Source organism: Cornus florida, unplaced genomic scaffold (assembly GCF_030987335.1).
Source record: "Cornus florida cultivar Cherokee Brave unplaced genomic scaffold, ASM3098733v1 CherokeeBrave_3.0.0_Hap2_Chr11, whole genome shotgun sequence".
NCBI lineage: Eukaryota > Viridiplantae > Streptophyta > Magnoliopsida > Cornales > Cornaceae > Cornus > Cornus florida.
Genome location: NW_026775581.1, coordinates 104,803,416 through 104,822,522, shown reverse-complemented (window position 1 = coordinate 104,822,522; position 19,107 = coordinate 104,803,416). Strand labels below are relative to the sequence as shown.

The window sequence follows — 19,107 nt, the reverse complement described above, 5'->3', positions numbered from 1 at the left end:
TTTTGAAATACTTAGAATGATTCTAAAATGGAGGATGAGAAACTGGAGCACATCTTGGATTATGAGGCCAACTAAGGGAATGGGAAACACAAACTAGATAAAAACCTTTAATGTCACAATTAATGCTACAATTCTATCATTAATACTGTCAAATAGCCGAATGCATTTAAAGCTTAACTACGTTATTTAATGTGTCGTTGCCACACTACAAAAAGGTAACTCGGTATTTGACCCCTTAGGCGGCAAAAGCAATGCTAGCCTGATCATGGTCTGGAAAGCTAAGTTCTCATTATTAGCGAAGCAAAATTGGAACATTTGGGTATTAACCAAAAGACTCGGTACTATAAATAGTAGGCTTTGTAGAGCATTGAATGCAAAATTCAAGTAATTGAGATTCACAACTACCTTGACCAATTTTCTACCACAAACATTTCTTTCTCTAATGTGTTGTAGCATAATAGTATCTCTTTTAGCTTACATAATAGATGATGAAGATTCAAGTTCTGTAGAATCAAAAAAATTCCTACCTACCCTGTTGAATTATTTTGTGCAACACCCGGCATTTCAAAAAAAACCTCTGAAAAAAGAAGTGAATTTTTTCCATTTTATAATTTAGATTTTAGCATAATAATAAAACTGCATAACTACTCTTGTGAAAGAAATTGAGTTAAAAATAATTTTAAAATAAAAATTATCCAAAATTATGTTCAAACCATATGATGGACTTCACAAGCGGTCCCTTTTCTTTGTGAGTCTAAAGTCCCAAGATCTTCGACGAGAAGTCCCCTCAAAAAAACATTACAAAGAGTAGAAAGGGGGCTCGCAAGAAGAGGATTGTACCACGAGAGAAGCAAGGCGGTCAACCTGTTTTTTGTATTCAGTGTCAAATATTATTTTTTTCCCTGGCAAAAAGTAGGAGAGCTATATCATTGAATAACACTCCTTTTATTTATTCTTGTCAAAGTGTAATTTACGCTTTAAAACCCAAGACAAAACTACTATACTAAATAGTCGTTTCACATGCTATAAAATCAAAACAAAAAGAAGAGCAAACAAAAACGTCGTTTAGGGCAGAAGAGTTCCGTCTTGATTTTTGCGCTTCGTTTGAGAGAGGGAGGGAACTACGATTTTCGAGGAATTTTAGCGGCTAAACTAACTGTATTTTTTCCCAAAGGTCTCGGATTAACAGTTCCTCTCACTCTTCTTCAAATTGCATACAAAGATCAGAGTAGTGCTGAGACGTAAAACTCAATTTCGCAGACATTGACTTTCAATTTTGGTAAGCATCACTGACTCGTTTGATTGATCTAGTTACATGCTTCACGCATTTGTATTGGGCATTTCTGATCGATCTATCTATCTATCTATATTTATATATATCTGTATATATACATGTGTATACATATGTGTGAACGAATAGACACTGAAGGGATCTGATTTGCTTCTGATTACTTATTTGGTTACTGAAAAAGATAAGAAATTGTGATTGCAAATCTTAAATTTCTCTTTTTACAAAGAATTTAGTTGATGATCTTACAATTTCTAGACAAAAAAGCAAAAAAAAAAGTATAGATAACCTACATTTTCTTCTATTCTATCAGCATTCTAACATAGGTTTTATTTTTATTTTTATTTTTATAAATTCTGATCTTGATATTTGTTTACCTTTGTCAAGATTTTGTATTATTATTATTTTTTTCAAAAATTAAGATTTTGTATTATTGATGTGAAGGTGATGTTGTCCAAAGTTGAATCTGGGGAAAACAATGGGGGGTCTAGTAGTGGTAGGTTATTGCGTGACATTGAGGAAATAAGCAAAGCTCTTTATCTGCATAACATCCCTCCAAAGGCTTTGATTTCACCATCCACTCATCGGGCCAAGTCCACTGGTAAAGCACGTTCATCGGAATCAAAATCTAAAATTTACAACGATGACTTGTTGCACAAGGACAAGAAATCATCACTATGGAACTGGAAGCCCTTAAAGGCTCTCGCTCACATTAAGAATCGCCGGTTCAGTTGTTCTTTCTTTCTCCATGTACACACCATTGAAGGGTTACCAGCAAATTTCAATGACATTTGTTTATGTGTTCAATGGAAAAGGAAGGATGAGGTGTTGCGAACACGCCCAGCTCGGGTTTGTCAGGGGATGGTTGAATTTGAAGAGACTTTGATGCATCGATGTTCAGTATATAGCAGTAAAAATGGGCCCCACCGTTCGGCAAAGTATGAGCCTAAGCTTTTTTGGCTTTATGCTTCTGTGATTGGAGCTCCTGGGCTTGATATTGGGAAGCACTGGATTGATCTTACAAGGTTGCTTCCACTTACTTTGGAAGAGTTGGAAGAGGAGAAGAGCTCAGGAAAGTGGACGACAAGCTTTAAGCTCACAGGCAAGGCTAAAGGCGCTATGCTGAATGTTAGTTTTGGGTTTTCGGTGATGGGAGATAATTCATATGAATCAAGAACTAACATGGCTTTTCCTAAGCGTTTGAAGGAGCATAGGGAGAGTACAATGGATCATTTTGTAGATATTAGTCAGAGTAGTAGTAATGGCATGCTTCGGAAGGTTGGGAGTGTTCCAAATAATTCAAACCAAGTGTCCTACCCTCTATCCCAATTTTCAGATACGAAAATTCTAAACGAAGTTTTTCCAGATCAAGGATTGGAGCTTGCTCGGTCAGTAACTTACTTATACCAGAAACTTGATGAGGCAAAGTTGGGTAGTTCACAAGAGTTTGATTACTTTTTTGAACATGTAGATCCCATCAAACCAGAGCCTTGTTATTTTCCTGAGTCCCCTCGTAATGATAATGAAAATGGGAGCGACAATATTGAGTTTACAATTATTGAGCAGGGGATTGAATCGTCTATGAAGGAACAGCTGAAAGTAGAAGGTGCTGCTCAAACTTTTGATGGTTCTGCAATTGAAATTATTGATGTGGCTACGATCTTCCAGGGTGACGTGACGGCTCTTACTGAGGAGACAGGATGTAATTCAAGGGATGAACTCCATGTTAATTTCAAAGATGAGGTCTTGGTGGATGACAACAGATGTGAAGAAAATGACATGTGTACAAAAGAATCGACCATTGAAGAAGTTGAATCAGTTATTCATAACCTGTTTATGTCAGAATCAACAGAATTCGATACTTCACTAGATACGAGTGAGTTAAGTGAAGCAGAAAACTACACTAGGACTAAATCAAGTTATAAAGCTGGTAGGATGGTAAAATCACTTAGCTTGGATGATGTTACAGAATCTGTGGCAAATGATTTCCTAAATATGTTAGGGATAGAGCAGAGTCCATTATACTCTTCTCATACTCACCCAGAGCCTGAGTCTCCTAGAGAGCGTCTTTTGAGGCAGTTTGAAGAGGATACGTTAGCTTCTGGAAACTTCATTTTTGATTTTGACACGATGGAAGAGCAGGTGGAATTTGGTGGTGCTGCTCCAACTGGAGCTGCTGAAATGGACCATAAGAGCTTGAATGAATCATTGAGAAGTAAAAGGAATGCCAAAATCCTTGAGAACTTGGAAACTGAAGTTTTGTTACAGGAATGGGGTCTGAATGAGAGGGTCTTTCGGAGTTCTTCAAAATCTAGCTCTGGTGGTTTTGGAAGTCCAGTCTATCTTCCCCCTGAAGAGCCATTGGAATTTCCTCCTCTTGTAAAAGGCTTGGGTCCAATTGTTCAGACAAAGAATGGAGGTTATTTGCGATCTATGAGTCCCTCACTTTTCAGAACTGCTAAGAATGGTTTGAGTTTGATCATGCAAGTTTCTGCCCCAGTTGTGCTACCTGCTGCAATGGGTTCCAGTATTATGGAGATATTACAGCACTGGGCAACAGTTGGACCTGAAAAGATGTCTATGCAGGCAAATAAATTAATGCCACTGGAAGATGTTACTGGGAAGACGATGCAACAAGTAACGTGGGAAGTTGCATCTATATTGGAGGTTCCCGAAAGGTTTCTCACTTTATTAGTTTTACTGATTTGTTGGTTTAAAGTATTCTATTATTTCCATCTCTCTATTTTATGTTTCAATTAACGATGAATTAAATTCGTTTATGGTTGGTGTGGCAGGTTGCACTTTTTGCAGCAGGAATTAGAAGTTGGGCAAGACTCATTTGGTATGATAAAGAAAATTGAAGAATTCCCTTCTGACCGGAATTATGATGACCTCACCTCAAGCTCAATATGTAGTGAGATGGATTCTGATTATGTTTCTCTCAAGGATCTTGCTCCTTTGGCAATGGATAAGATTGAAGCCCTTTCAATTGAAGGATTGAGAATTCAGTCTGGCATGTCAGATGAGGAAGCACCTTCAAGAATTAGGCCCCAGCCTATTGCCGAAACCTCATTTCTTTTAGGCGAGAGTGCCCAGGTTAGTGTGCCTTTCGGTTTAGAAGGAGCTACTGGGTTGCAACCGTTGGATGTCAAAGGCAAAGACGATGATATTGATGAATTAATTAGCTTATCTCTAACATTGGATGAGTGGATGATGCTGGATGCTGGAGGTTTTGGTGATGGAGATGAAATCGATGAGCGAACTTCCAAGATCCTGGCAGCGCACCATGCTAAATGTATGGATATAATTAGTGGAACGTTGACAATAGACAGCAAATGGGGCAAACCATCTGGTACAGAGGGTGGCTTTTTGGGGAACAACTTTACAGTAGCTCTTATGGTGCAGCTCAGAGATCCCCTCCGAGACTATGAAGCAGTTGGTGCTCCAATGCTTGCTTTGATTCAGGTGGAGAGGATTTTCCTTCCTTCAAAACCAAAAGTATTCTTCACAGGATCACAAAGAAGCAGCAGTAGGGAATATGATGATACATATGAGCAGTTGATTAATGCTGAAGAAAATGAGGAGAAAAGGGTTGAAGAAGGCGGCATTCCTCTGTTCAAAATCACTGAGGTTCATGTTGCAGGTTTGAATGCTGAGCCTGGCATGCAGCAGCTTTGGGGTACCAGAACACAGCAACAGTCGGGGGCTCGCTGGCTTCTAGCTAGCTGCATAGGTAAGAGTAAGACTAACAAGCATCCACATTTGAACTCAAATGCAATAGTAAAATCATCTTTACAAGTGATGAGAAGGAAGCAACCTGGGGATATTTTGTGGAGCATCTCCTCCCATGTTCAATGTACAAAAGCTAAATGGAAAGAGTTGGCAACATTGAATTTACATATAAGAAACCCCGATGTTATCTTTTTGAATGACACTATGAGGTTCTGATGACTGTAGGATGCAATTTTTAGACTACATATTTTGCTAAATGGGTGTATACAGGATATGGCACTGTAACTTGCTGTAACCAAAGTTATATAACACTGCTGAAATATGTCAACATTGTATAGCGCTGCTTTGGAATTGGGATTGTGTTTCTTGATGGATGTAATTTAGTAGCTCTTTGGACTCGAATCGATGACGGTGACAGGGTCTATGGTGCTCATATTTGTATCTACTACGATGTTATCAATAAAAGTTAATGTCTTATATGTTTTACTTGGTTCTCTTTTATCAATGATGCCTCTTCTTTTGAAAGATACTTCCCCTAAGCTTATGGTTGGGTTGATTTCCGCAATCAATAATGATTCAGTTGCTTTTACACTGGTTAGAGGCTCCAGCGCTTTGAAGGAGTTAGGGCATTTGAAAGAATGGTATTACATAAAGTGAATATTTTTTCCTAATTTGATTGATTTACTACAAGTCTCTATAAATATGATTTTTTTTTTATTATAAAAAATTTCACTAGTCTCTTTTGAGATATGAATTATAATACAATTATTATTATTATTATTTTTAAAATAATATAAGAATAATGATTTAATGTCCGATTTCGGACTCATAATATAATTACTTAGACCTCTTTAATTAATTCAAAAACTACAGAGTCACAGAAGTTAGTAGTTTCACCTTTGTGACAGATTTCCTCTCAACAAGCCAAAGAACGGATTTGTTTACTGACTCAACTAAATTAGAAAAACCAAAAAAAAAAAAAACAAAAAAAAAAAAAACAGAACCGGGTTTCTTGAATCACTTTGGACTCCGACCCTTTTTGAGTAACTGGTCATCAGTAGATAAAAACCCGATCCTAATTACCCGCCCCATAAATCCTCCTATCTCTCTCTCTCTCTCTCCCTTTCTCTCTCTCTCTGTGCAGTCTCGTTCGAGTGAAGAATGGTGCGTATGAAGAAGCCTGTGGCCGCCGAGAAGTCAAACCGGCGACTAAGCAAAGCGGAGCGGTCGTCGTACTTCGCGCGGAGAGAGGCGGCGAAGGTCTTGCGGTGCGTTCTCCAAGGTGACTCCCGCCGCCGTGCTGTCGGCTCCATCAAGTCACTCGTTTACAGCCCCTCCGTCAGGAACAAGAAAGCCACCTTCGCTCTGGTGTGCCAAACCCTCAAGTGTATGTTAGCAACACACGCTCTTACAAATGTGCATGTTTAATTTGCTCTTGTTCTTAGAACCTTTGAAATTGGATATGAACAAAAATAATTCAGATTGAATCATTGGGGTTACTTACATCTAACTTTTTAGTGTTTGAAGTGGTAATGGTGAATTTTCAGATTTAGTTAATTTACTCAACTATGCCCTCGTTTTGAACCACTATGGGATTACACAAATTCTCTTTTGCTGTTATATTCTATTTAGAGCTGTATTGTTTGGTATAGTTTAGTCTATCATGTCTTTTCTTGTTGCCTTGAATTTGTTTGCATTTCTCATGTCATTGCTGGCACTTAAATATGAATTATATATGACCCTTTTGTTTTTGGTGCATTTGGTATTCTTTTTTGTGTTGCACTGATTTATTTCTTCAAAAATTCTTGGAACTTGGCAATTGATTATTATTATTATTATTATTATTTTTTTATATTATGTTTCAGATCTTCCAATTATCAAAGATGTTATAGAGGCGTCAAGTATATTGAATGGCAAGTGGAAGGTAAAAGAATATTTTCTATGATCTATATAATTAAGACATAGTAGTACAGTGGTTTTAGAAATTGTTGAATTTGTATTGTTCTAGTTCTGCTCTGCCTTATTTCCTTCTGTTGCAGTTACTATCATTCTCTTTTCGCCCATATGAATTGATCTTTTATAATTGCTTCTTGTAATGTTGAATCTTACCTTCTTTTTTTTTGTTTCTTCTTCTTCTTCCTTTTATTTATTTATTTATTTATTCTCTCTCAAGGTTCTAAAGTAAGAAGCCAACCTGAACCCCATGATTAAAAAGGAAATAAAAGAAAAGAAAAACGCACACATGAAAAAGTAATGACAATAATGCAAAAGCACAGTAAAGGCCTGGGCGCTTGCCATCTGCCCAAAAGCTTAAGCTGTCCGACCCATCCCTATCCAATGTGGAACAAGAACTGTAAGTCCGTGACATACTATGCCACTCGAACTTGCGACACCCTCATTGCCGGGCCTGCTGCCTTCCCACCCTTATAAGCCCAAAGACGCATTCCACCCCTATCTGATGTGGGACAAGAACCCCTGGTGTTTAACCAATCACTGGCTGATGTAAACCACTTAATGACCACTGAAAAAGCCCCCACCATGGGGATGTTACAAAGTACCCGCCCAACCTCTCCTTCAAGACTTTGGAACGAGCTAGGATCTTGGTTCCTATAGCAGATTCCATTCTTTCTGGTCTTTAGACTACAACAATGATATGAGCATTCTGATATCCAAAAATTTCCCCGATACCAAGTTGCCTTGGATACCCAAGAGAGGGCCAAGAGAACAACCCTGTTGCTGAACTCAATTCTTAGGGGAGTGGGGGTAGACCAACGGAATATATCCCGCATAACTACTTCTGTATTAAAGCTACAATCATCAGAATAAGTTCTCAAAATAATCCCAACGAGACCCATTGAATTTTTGGTACTAGATAAGCAAAGAGAGACCAAATGTTACTTTCTCATTATTTTTTGATCTTTCATTTTATTCCACATGCTTGAAGTACCTTCAAATTACCTCTAAGCCATGTAAAATAAATGTGTTATGAGTCAGATGTGAAAATGATAACTTTTTTTTTTTTTTTAGTATGATGTTTTGTTTAATTACTAACATTGCATCTAATGTTGTTGCAGAGGCAAGGGGAATTGATGTACATAATCGCATATGACATTCTATTTGGCCAGGTTATTGCTTTTCCTCTTCATGACTGCTTTGATTTTTAAAATGTTAATTTTTAAAGTGTGCCACTATATTTGTGGCATGTACGCACTCATCTGCGTAAAGTAATTAATGAAAGGTTGCTAGTGGATGGAATGAAAGAGGAAAAACATGCCCTTCTGTGACAAAATGATTTTATATAGTCTAAAAACCAGCATATATCCTACAATGACATGTACATGTACTTAGATTTCAGTTTTACAGAATTCATTGCCTTGTGAAAAAGTGTGTTGGCTTTAGAATTGCAAAAATGATTCTTTAGTAGATGTAAAATAGAAATTGCTATTTTTTAAAATTAAATTATATTTTGTCTATTCACTTTTAATGTATCACTACTATGCTTTGCTGATGTCTGGGCCCAGAAGCTATGCAGGTTGGCATTTCTTATGTGTCCTGAATCTTAGACTACATAGTTATTATAGAATGGTTGAATAATGCAGCCTCACTTAATAAATCATGGTGAATCGGTGATGTAAATTGGGTTGCACTAAATTAATAAACATTATTCCCTCTGTCCCAAAAAAAAAATGTCCACCTTTCCATTTTTGGCTCCCAAAATAAATATCTCCTTCGAAAAGTCAAAGTACTATTTTTTGTAACATTACCAATTTAAGCTTCTTGCATTGAACTTATAAAAGTAAACAATAACATCCATGTGGACCCACTATGGATATTTTGGTAATTCATTTGCTACAAAAATACTAAAACTCGTCCTTTTAAAAGGTTAGATTCCTGAAAAGGGACGTTTAATTTGGGATGGAGGGAGTGTTTGCCAAAAAGTCCGTGCTATACCTCTCATTTGTGGCATTGCTCCGTGTTATGACTTTTTAGTGATCATTTGACTTGAACTCTGTTCTACAGGTAGATTCATTAGCTGGTGATGCAGAAAAGTTTCTCTTGCTCAGAAAAGATGCTCTACAGTCCGCTCTAGCTCGGTTTTTAGTGAGAAAGAGACTGAAAAATGTCAGAGACTTGATGGCTCTCTATGAAATTCCTGGTCTGCGCTCATACTGCTTTCTGATTTGTGGTGAATTCTGTCCTTCTGGAGGCCAATGGGCTGTGTCATAAAGTTATAATGGTGTAGAGATACTTACATTAGATAATTAAGCTTTGGAGTTATTTTACGTCAATTTTAGAAGGCCTTGTGAACATGTCATGTTAGCAATCATGTCTGCCTTATGAAATGTTCTCGGAAAAGTGAAATCAATAAAGGGAATCCATAATAGGCATAAATGTTCTGATGGTTTAATCTCACTTGTTAGTAGAAGAAGTTGATGGTCAATGCTCTGATTAGCTTTGTCCTCACATATTAATTGATGTAATCTGCAAGTTCCAGTTTACTTTTAGTCTGAGTTTAGAGTTCATTTTAATATAATTATTGGTTTGTAGGAACTGTGCCTGGTGTTTGTCTCAGTTAATCTTGTTATTTACTTAAAGAGATATTAGGCACTGAGGTGGACAGTAGATACTGTGCCACTTGTAAAAATATTGTCTGTAAGTTACGTTTTGTTTCTGTTGCAGATATTTCCAAACCTCGTTATGTTCGTGTAAATACTCTGAAATTGGATATTCAGTCTGCCTTACACGAATTAGGGAAACAAAACACGGTACTTTCTCCTAACCTCTATGAAATTAAATAAATAATAGAATTATAATGAGTGGTTTTAGAATGCTCTGACACCTTATAATGATTAATTCATTACTTTTTAGTGAGAACTATTTCAATTCGTCTTCTGTGATGATTAGACGTGAAAGGTACATAATGAATTCTTTGTTTTACCAAAAAAAAAAAGAAAAAAGAATAAATTATTTATTATTGCACTACTTTGTCTTCCAAGTCAACGACTCAACAAAGCCTTTTCCCAATCACTACTTGGTCTTCCACTTATTAGAATAGCACACACTCTGTGTGTGTGTGTGTGTATCAACCTGTATTGGCTATTTTTATGTTCTTCTTTCCATGTAAGCATCAATACAGGTGTGTTTCCTTCATTCCACAGTTCCCATCTCAAAGTGTTGCTTCAAATATTTCAAATTTGTGTCATGTTACTGAACATGGCATCAGCACTCTTGTAGAAGTATACTGTAAATTTATGAGCTTAAAATGCAAGTGCTGCTTAAACTATCAAATTCAACTAGCATGTGCCATTTTCACGGCTCTGTTAAATCATTTAGTTCTCCTTTTTTTTTTTTTTTTTTTTTTTTTTTTTTAATAAGAACATACTTGGGGGAGAGGATAGACTGACGTGTGTGCAAATTGTTGTGGTTGTGGCAGGTTAGAGTCATGCAATGTGATGGTTATGACACATTGCCTGTGATAACTGATTAGATCTTCCATTCATATCAAAATGGGGTACTGTTGAAAATGAGAGTTTTATTTGAGTTATTCATAAAGGACAAGAGTTTATGGCATAGAACAGGAACAATTGCACTTGAGAAGTAGGATCTTTCCCAGCAAATAATAAAAAGATATCATTGGGGTATTTTTGGCAAGAGAAAATAAAAGTGAGTGGTATAACTGCCAAAGGCTGCAGCCTAGTGTTACTTACTCACCTTCCAAAGTAGAAGGTTGAGGGTTCAAGTCCCCATAGGGGCAAGTGGGTGTGTGAATGTGTTTCTTGCCAAGGGAAAAGAGAGAGAGAGAGAGAGAAAAAAAGTGAGTGGTATTGTCAAGAGTTGGATTTTCTTGTGTAAAGGAGGAATGGGCTTGCCTTCTAGCCTGGCCTTTAGCAAATAGTAAAGATGTGCTATGGTTTCATGCACTGCTAAGTTCTTCCTTTTTCTAGCTCGTATCGTTCATAAAGCTTCAATGTCTTATAATGTTGAATGTGGTCTATTTTAATGATGAATGACATAAGGGTTTGGCTTTAATCCTTCTTTTTACTTTCTTCATCACCCTCACTTCTTGACCATTGGGACCTTAATTTTGCAGGGCACAATTTGTTTTCTTTCTTTTTTCTATTACTACTTTCATTCTTCTTATGAGAAAAGCTGGAGACATCCTAAACCACCACTTTTGAGTCTCGAGTGAATTAGCACTAGGTGCAACAGGTGATTTGAAGGCTAATGATGCTTATGGAAAAAGAAAAAAAAAAAAAAGTATATGAAGGCTAATGGTGCGGAAAGCCCCAAATTTAATTTAAGGACACTGCTCGTACTTCGTTTTATGCACTGGTTTATTTCATGTTTGTTGCAACATTATTACAATTAATGGAAAAGAGAACTGAATAAAAGACTGAATAATTAGAAACATTGCGAAACAATTTCGAAATATTTGTTGTGGCATTCCACATTATAATTTATGCAGTTATAGCAAGAGAACTTTTAATAGCTAAAATCTAGTGTATACTGTATACCTACGTTATGTTTCCTTAACATTGGCCTTATATTATACTTGGTCAATTTTTTAGGTTATTATAAAATGGGAACATGGTAAACTTTTGAGGCATGCTTCTCTTTTTGGATAACTTTTTTATTTGTTTTGGTTATTTTGTTTTAGATCATGCTTCTATAGTTCTGTATCAAACAGGTTCACAAGGATGATGTGGTTCCTGACTTGTTGGTACTGCCACCTGGTACTGATTTGCACAATCATCCTTTGGTTGTGAACGGAAGTGTCTTTATGCAAGTAAGAACTTTACTATTTATGTTTACTTTTAAGGTTTAAAAGCCACTTGATGGGTGCGTTCTTTTTCCCTGTGAAGTATTCATAATAAGACTCTCTCTCTCTCTCTCTCTCTCTCTCTCTCTCTCACACACACACACACACACACACACACACGCACAGCGCTAGTCTTACTTTTTAATTCTTTTTCTTGATTTATATGAATATTCCTCCCCCCATCAGGGCAAGGCAAGTTCCATGGTTGCAGTAGCTCTTAGGCCCGAACCAGGATGGGAGGTTAGTTATGCATATGTTTTATTTGTATTATCAGGGTCTGGAATCACGAGTCCATTGTTTTTTGCATTCTCATCAATTGCTTAACCAATGATCAATTTATTCTGTTGAAGGTTCTTGATGCATGTGCCGCCCCCGGAAACAAAACGGTACATCTTGCCGCTCTTATGGGAGGAAAGGGAAAGATTATAGCTTGTGAACTTAATGAGGAGAGGGTTAAACGGTTAGAAGGCACTATCAAACTGGCTGGGGCTTCTAGTATCCTTTTAGTGGCTGTCTTTTCCTGTAAATGTCATCCGCCTCTATTAGTTGCTTACATTTTGTATTATCTATTAGCTTGTCAAAGGAAAATATAGATATTGTTTATTTTTGTAATAAAAAAAAAGTAATCAACTGTATAATATATTATCATTCTAATGAATTATAATGAACATTTGTTCAGTAAAATATAATTATCATGAATAATGATAGTTGTCTCTTGAATCACCACATATTCCATTCCTCCACAAGCGCTTGGTACATGAAGATATTTATATTCTTTTCACTTAGGAAATATGAAATTCACTCATGTGACAAGTCAAGGTCCTGGAAGGGTCAGTAACAAAATATTTCAGTTAGAAGCCCATTTACTCAATTTAGACAAAAATGGAATTGTAATGCTGGGACCTTGGGTGGAGATGGGATATTTTAGTAGGTAAATTAATGTCCCAGATTGTGAAAGAATCCTTGGCATGCAGGTATCTACATCAAAGGAAGCTTGTCTAAAACTACCTATAGGTCTGTGAAATGATGACCAATCAAACTGTAGATTGATATACATGCATGTGTATAATATGTAAGTAAATTCCTAATGGGGCTGGTATATACTTTAAACCATATACATGATATACATGCATGAGTGCGTATAACATTCAAGTAAATTCCTAATTGTGCTTGTAAATATTGTATACCTTATGGTTCAGCATTTTACTTAATCTCTTCTTTTCAAATATCATCTACCACCTTCGGGAGAATACTTTGCAGATCTGTTAGCATTTCTTAGCTTGTCTGTTTTCACTTTATCAGGTTTTGTGTTGATAAACTTAACCTAGATTCTAGATGTGGAAGTTCTGCATGGAGACTTCTTGAACTTGAATCCAAAAAATGCTTCATTCTCAAAGGTATTCTGGGTTGCATTTTTATGTTATTGGAGTGTTGAAGTTCTCTAATTCACAATTTTGGGCATTAGTCATTGGAACTGGAGTGGCCAAATGACCCATCGCTATTGCCAGGTCAAGGGTCTACCAGTTCAACCACAGTTTTGACTTTGCTAACCTATCCTGTTTGGGGAGAGGTTAAATATTGATTGTATGAACACCTTGATTCTGTGGTCTGAACCAGCTTGCGCAGCATCTGGTTTGCCAGTTCACTGGTTGAATCGTCCGGTCTGGGCTGGTTCTGATGGAACTTGTCATGTATTAAACTTAGGCAGAGGTCAGAATATGCACCTAGGAACATTATGTTAAACTTACACTGTTCACTGCAGTTTTTAAGCACTGTGATCCTTCGCCTCTGACTGCATGTACTGGACTCCACTGATATTATATATGTTCTCTCTTTGCGAGCACTCTTTTTTGTGTAGATTCGTGCTATACTTTTAGATCCTTCGTGCTCTGGATCGGGGACTGCTACAGAGAGACTGGATCATCTCCTCCCATCTTATAGTACAGGTAAGTATCAGTCTGTGTCTTTTGAGGTTCACTTTTTCATCTTTCTGATCTCATTCCTTTTAACCTCTTACTCTTCTGTTTCCTATTAAGCTGTTGCTGGCTGGCTCTCATTTATTTGTTAGCACAAGTCAATTATTATTAAACTACTGGTTCTGTGAAATAGACCTTTTAATAAGAAACTTCATATTAGGAAATACCTTTCTTCTCCACATTGATGTAATTTGTTCTTTGAGAGTCGGATCCACTGCTAGGGATAGCTTTTGTTTTCATCACTAATATTAGTAGTTGCCGATATCTTTTTTACACTGTAAAAAGTAATATATGAATGATATAACCAAGAAAATTGACTATCATGATACAGCTTAAAACTGCTTGTCCAAAAATAGAGAACAACCATTCATCTTCATGGCTTTAGTTCATGTCACATATCATATGCAGCTCCTATATGCAAGAGTTGTAAGATTATATAACAAACAGCTTGATTTTTATTTTTATTTTTTTTCATTGTTATTATGTTTTGGATGAAATTTTGTCTCATGCAGTATCTTTTAGTCATTGATCTCTTTTGCAATAATACAATTACACAGGTAGTGCCGATACGGCTGACATAGATCGACTGAAAAAGCTTGCTGGTTTTCAAAAGAAGGCTCTTGAGCATGCATTATCTTGTAAGTTTTTTTAACTGGATTTTTGCTCTTTCTTGGTTTTTCATCGATTTCCAAAATATTGTTCGCATGTGATTTCTGGTAAACCTCATAAGGAATGTAGTATAATCTTCTCACATGGAGTGAAACATCCAATACAATGTGATTCACATTTTTATTTTTTGTAGTTCCAGCAGTGGAGAGAATCGTTTACAGCACATGCTCCATCCACAAAATAGAAAATGAAGATGTTGTCGAATCTGTTTTACCTCTTGCAGCATCCTATGGTTTTCAATTGGCAACACCCTTACCCCAGTGGCCCCGCCGTGGACTCCCCGTTTTTGAGGGATGTAAGTTGTCGTCTGAAACATTTGACATTTTGCTCTCCAAATAGTATTGGTTGATCTTCATTTTTCGTTATCAAGAGAAAGCATCCCTATATGATTATTTTTCCTTTTTTAAGCAAACCTCGACTCTGTCATGTAATGGTCTTAAACCAAGTCTTGCTCCATCAACACAATATGCAATTTACCGTTGTTTGATCTTCATTGTTGTTGTATTTATTTTATTCAATAGCCTTTTAATTCATTTATACAAGGGTCGGTCACTTTTTCCTTATTATATTCATATAGGCAGATCTATGCATGCTTGTGTTTTCCTGCATTTTCTTTCTTATTTTCTTTACTATATTCAGATTGGCTGATTAGTGATTATCATGTATTTTTAGATGACACTTCTTTTTTCTTCCTGTTGTGTTGCAGCTCAACATTTGCTTCGGACAGACCCGGTTGAGGATAAAGAAGGCTTCTTCATTGCGTTATTCGTTAGGAAGAGCATCGTCAATCACTCACAAGTGTCAACAAGAAGTACCAGAAAGGCTACTATAGTAGCTCTTGGCACAAATAAACTTTCTATTAGTAAGAAGAAACCTGTAAGCAAAAACAAGCTTTTAGTGTTTCTTCACTTCACGAAAATGTCCAAAGTGTTGTTACATTCACAGCTTGCCTTGCACATACGCAGCAACAACAACAACAAAAGATAAACAAAATTCTAGTTTTGATATTTTAATGCCGCAATGTATTAGATCCTTTGATCTCATTGATTGTTTTATTTGAGTGAGATTATGCCTGATCTTGGCTTTGGTATTATGTTTACAACTGTTTAGGGGAAGAAAATAAATGGAAGATTAAAATTTCAAAAAAAAAAAAAAAAAAAAAATCTTTTGAAAAGACAACATATTGCATTGATTTATATAAATACTCGAACTTTCACATCAGAAAGGAAACAATACCATAACAAACAGAAAACACATTTAACAAAGAAAGACGAGGACATCGACAGACGAGGACATTGATAAGGATGATGTGAGAATTTCAAGCAATCTTGACCTCAATGGTCTTGGGCTTCTTGGGTTCCGGAGGAGGCAACTTGTGAACGGTAGCAGTAAGCACACCGTCCCGACAAACTGCGGAGATTGCATCAGTATTTGCATTTTCAGGCAACACAAACTTCCTCATGAATTTCCCAACCCTCCTCTCCATCCTCACGTAGTTAACCCCCTCTTTCTCTTCCTCTCTCTTTCTCTCACCACTTATCAGCAGCACATTGTCGTCCTCCACCTGCACCTTGATGTCCCCTGACTTCAGCCCCGGCATGTCCACCACGAACACGTACGAATTCGGGTACTCCTTCACGTCGGCCGGTGTTGTGGCCATGGCCTTGGCGTCGCGGACGTATGTGCGAGTCGGAGCGTTGGAGGACTTGTCGGATTCGTCGGTGGCGTCCAGGATGTGCTGAAGGGCGTGGAAGATTGGGGCGTCGAAACCCATTGGCCTGAATTCCATTTTCTTCTGTTTGGTTTTGCTGTGAATGTGATTGATTGTTTTGTTGAATCTATGTGTTGTCGGGAGGAGAGTGTTGTGGGGATTTTATAGATGTGGGTATGTGAAGTTTCTGGAAAGGTGAGGAATATGTGAGACTTTTCTAGTAGCTTCTGGTAATTTCTAAGTCGTTGAAAGTCTTGGTATAATGGTATTTTATTTTTAAAAAGTTGAGTTACCTTTCCATACAGGGAGAGCCCATTAAGGCCCAGAGGGCCTCATGCTATATATTCATACTAATTTTTATTATTTATATTTATATTTCAAATAGATTTTAAATAATGTTCCTCTTAAAATTTGTTATTAATTAAACCATAATTTTTTTTTTTCTCTTTTTTTATTTTTATTTTTATTTTTATTTTTATTTTATATATATGTTAAATTCTCTTATTCTTTTTATTTCTTTTCTTTTTGTTTAAATCAATGTGTATAATTTCATGCATGCTGCTAGATACCCAATTCAATTGTGATTGTTAAATATATGAATTATGGTATATTTTAGTCATATGTAATCATGTGTTATGAGATATATGGATAAAGATATAAATATATATAATATATATTAGCATTATATGCAGTTACTTATAATGCGCTAAACATAACTCACGGTTACGTTGGGTTTATTGTGATTTGATAATCCCTGATGGTAAGGATTTTATCAAATATTATATATATATTATTTGGTTCACACTCTCACACGGTGTGCTTGCATTTGGTTAGTTTTGCCCCATTAAATAAACTCAGTGCAGAAGGTGGAAGATGCATTTTGTTAGTTTTGCGTCGTTAAATAAACTCGTGAGTTTAGTGCAGAAGGAAGATGCATTTGGTTAGTTTTGCCTCATTAAATAAACTCGTGAGTTTAGTGGAGAAGGTGGAAGATTAAGCAAAACGTTCATTTGCAAATCTTGTACATTGTTTGACTTCTCGCTGGTTGTTCTGCTTTCTTTAATGGCTTCCGCGGGTATTTATGATTACATGTTCTTAATTATTATTATTGTATTTTAAGCTGTGTATGGTTTCTTAAATATATTTACATGTGATAGAAAATTGTAATTGTATTCAATGAAAATATCACCAATCAATATTTTGATTCATATATTTGTCTAAGTAGTTATTTTTCTTTACACTAATTTTAGGACGATTTTTTATTTTTGTTTTATTAGAACAAATATTATTTTATACTTCGTTGTCTGTGAATTGAAATCTTGTCTCCTAGCTGTCTTCAGCTCTTCAACTGCACAAGTCTTTATAAAATCAAAGCAAAAAAGACTCCAGTCAATCAATTTTGCATGATTCTTTATATTTTTCACCTTGATCAGCTTCTTGCTTAGAAGAGTACTCTAGATCGATGGCCATGGATAATGGGGAGAATGATACAAGGACCACATGGTGGTGTTCTTTGTTCTCCTGTTCTTCATTCTCGTGTATTGCCTTGTACTCTCAGAGAAAGAGAGAGAGTTGTTTAGAAGGTTTGAGAGAGAATTAAATTGGTGCTTGTTGTAAAAATCCTTTGGTATGGAATTTAGCATTGAATAGCTGAAATTTGTTTTTTGTATGGAAATAAAAAGTACAAAAGGTCACAATTCTTTTTTTATCTTTGATTTTATCCACTTCAAAAAACACAAAAACATATATGTAGAGAGAGATTAATATCTCTTTTACTTTTTTTTCTTTTTTTTTTTCCCCCCTTTTTTTAAGACCCTTAAAATGTTTTAATCTACCTTGATAAAGATTCACTTGTACCAAAGGCAGGGATAGGGTTAAGCACATGGTTGGATCCATTAAACATTCTTCATGATGCACTTTTTTGGAAGTACCAAAACTACTAATTTCCAAAAACTTTTCAAACTGATTGAGGTCTGCTTGTATGTTCCATTAACCTTATATAAGCCAAGGTTTGGTAGGATTTATTTATTTTTTTTCGGGTGCAAGTGTAAATTTGTTGAAGTTTTCTAACTGATGAAGGAATGCAAATTACCAGGGTATTATACCTTCGTGACAAAAATTGAATGGAAAATACAGAAATACTATTTATAATGCACACAAATAGCATATACTATTTTCAGTGAAGTGTAAATTTGGTATGTCTGACACGGATTCTTTGTCATTTTAGTTATGTTCGTGCTTCTAAACATCTAATTGAAGTTATATCACCAATGATAAATTTTCTATAGATTTTGCAATTTTCCCATAAAATGTATTTCCTCCAAGAATTACCCGTTGTAATATTTGAAGATTTCCTATAGCAGCAGGAATTGTGCCCGTGAATTGATTATTTTGAAGATCTAAAGTTGACCTCTTTGAATTGGTTAGCAACCAGATCTAATATCTCCAAAGGGCTACAGTTGGCCATAAAATCAATGAAGTTCATTCTTCCTAAATTATTTTGAGAGAGTAATTCTACCGAGATTTTGAAAGCCTCCAAAATTAATTCCTAGTTTCCCATTGAAATTATAAACTATAAAGGAAAGAAAAATAGAAAAATCTTTTTCTCTGTATTAGCACACCATTCACGAGTTTATACAGGTTCTCTTCATAGGAGAGAATACACGTACATACCTAGCTGGCCTATTTAATAATTTCCTATTTTACTACAGCATTTGACCAATATTTTATTTACAGAAAATATTCTCCAAATATTATATTTACAGCTAATAATATTTGGTAGTATTACTACCAAATCTTTCCTTTTCAACACTCCCCCTCAAGCTGGTTTGAAGATATCCTTCATAGCCAGCTTGCCAATTAGTCGGTCGAACTATCTTATAGGAAATCCCTTTGTAAGCACATCTGCGAC

General features: G+C 36.1%; 3 protein-coding genes across 3 annotated transcripts; 2 read left to right on the top strand and 1 right to left on the bottom strand.

The window, feature by feature from the left end:
- Positions 1-986: 986 nt before the first annotated feature.
- On the top strand, positions 987-5,506 carry LOC132286829 (protein PLASTID MOVEMENT IMPAIRED 1-RELATED 1-like). The gene is made up of 3 exons (XM_059789229.1): positions 987-1,279; positions 1,733-3,966; positions 4,084-5,506. The coding sequence occupies exons 2-3, from the start codon at positions 1,736-1,738 to the stop codon at positions 5,234-5,236; spliced, it is 3,384 nt and encodes a 1,127-aa protein (XP_059645212.1). The 5' UTR covers positions 987-1,279; positions 1,733-1,735; the 3' UTR covers positions 5,237-5,506.
- Positions 5,507-5,920: 414 nt separating this feature from the next.
- LOC132286830 (25S rRNA (cytosine-C(5))-methyltransferase NSUN5-like) lies at positions 5,921-15,559 on the top strand. The gene is made up of 13 exons (XM_059789230.1): positions 5,921-6,407; positions 6,886-6,944; positions 8,095-8,145; positions 9,041-9,176; positions 9,701-9,786; positions 11,709-11,807; positions 12,027-12,080; positions 12,191-12,335; positions 13,176-13,237; positions 13,699-13,786; positions 14,374-14,454; positions 14,619-14,780; positions 15,192-15,559. Exons 1-13 carry the CDS (start codon positions 6,182-6,184, stop codon positions 15,470-15,472), a joined length of 1,530 nt encoding a protein of 509 aa, XP_059645213.1. The 5' UTR covers positions 5,921-6,181; the 3' UTR covers positions 15,473-15,559.
- Positions 15,560-15,650: 91 nt separating this feature from the next.
- On the bottom strand, positions 15,651-16,397 carry LOC132286834 (17.1 kDa class II heat shock protein-like). Its single transcript, XM_059789235.1, has one exon. The coding sequence runs from the start codon at positions 16,272-16,274 to the stop codon at positions 15,804-15,806; it is 471 nt and encodes a 156-aa protein (XP_059645218.1). The 5' UTR covers positions 16,275-16,397; the 3' UTR covers positions 15,651-15,803.
- Between the last annotated feature and the right edge of the window lie 2,710 nt (positions 16,398-19,107).

Coding starts and splice junctions, on each gene's coding strand:
- LOC132286829 (XM_059789229.1), top strand. CDS start 1,736: ATGTTGTCCAAAGTTGAATCTGGGGAAAACAATGGGGGGTCTAGTAGT. Junction 3,967..4,083: donor ATATTGGAGGTTCCCGAAAG/GTTTCTCACTTT, acceptor TTGGTGTGGCAG/GTTGCACTTTTTGCAGCAGG.
- LOC132286830 (XM_059789230.1), top strand. CDS start 6,182: ATGGTGCGTATGAAGAAGCCTGTGGCCGCCGAGAAGTCAAACCGGCGA. Junction 6,945..8,094: donor TATTGAATGGCAAGTGGAAG/GTAAAAGAATAT, acceptor ATGTTGTTGCAG/AGGCAAGGGGAATTGATGTA. Junction 14,455..14,618: donor TCTTGAGCATGCATTATCTT/GTAAGTTTTTTT, acceptor TATTTTTTGTAG/TTCCAGCAGTGGAGAGAATC.
- LOC132286834 (XM_059789235.1), bottom strand. CDS start 16,274: ATGGAATTCAGGCCAATGGGTTTCGACGCCCCAATCTTCCACGCCCTT.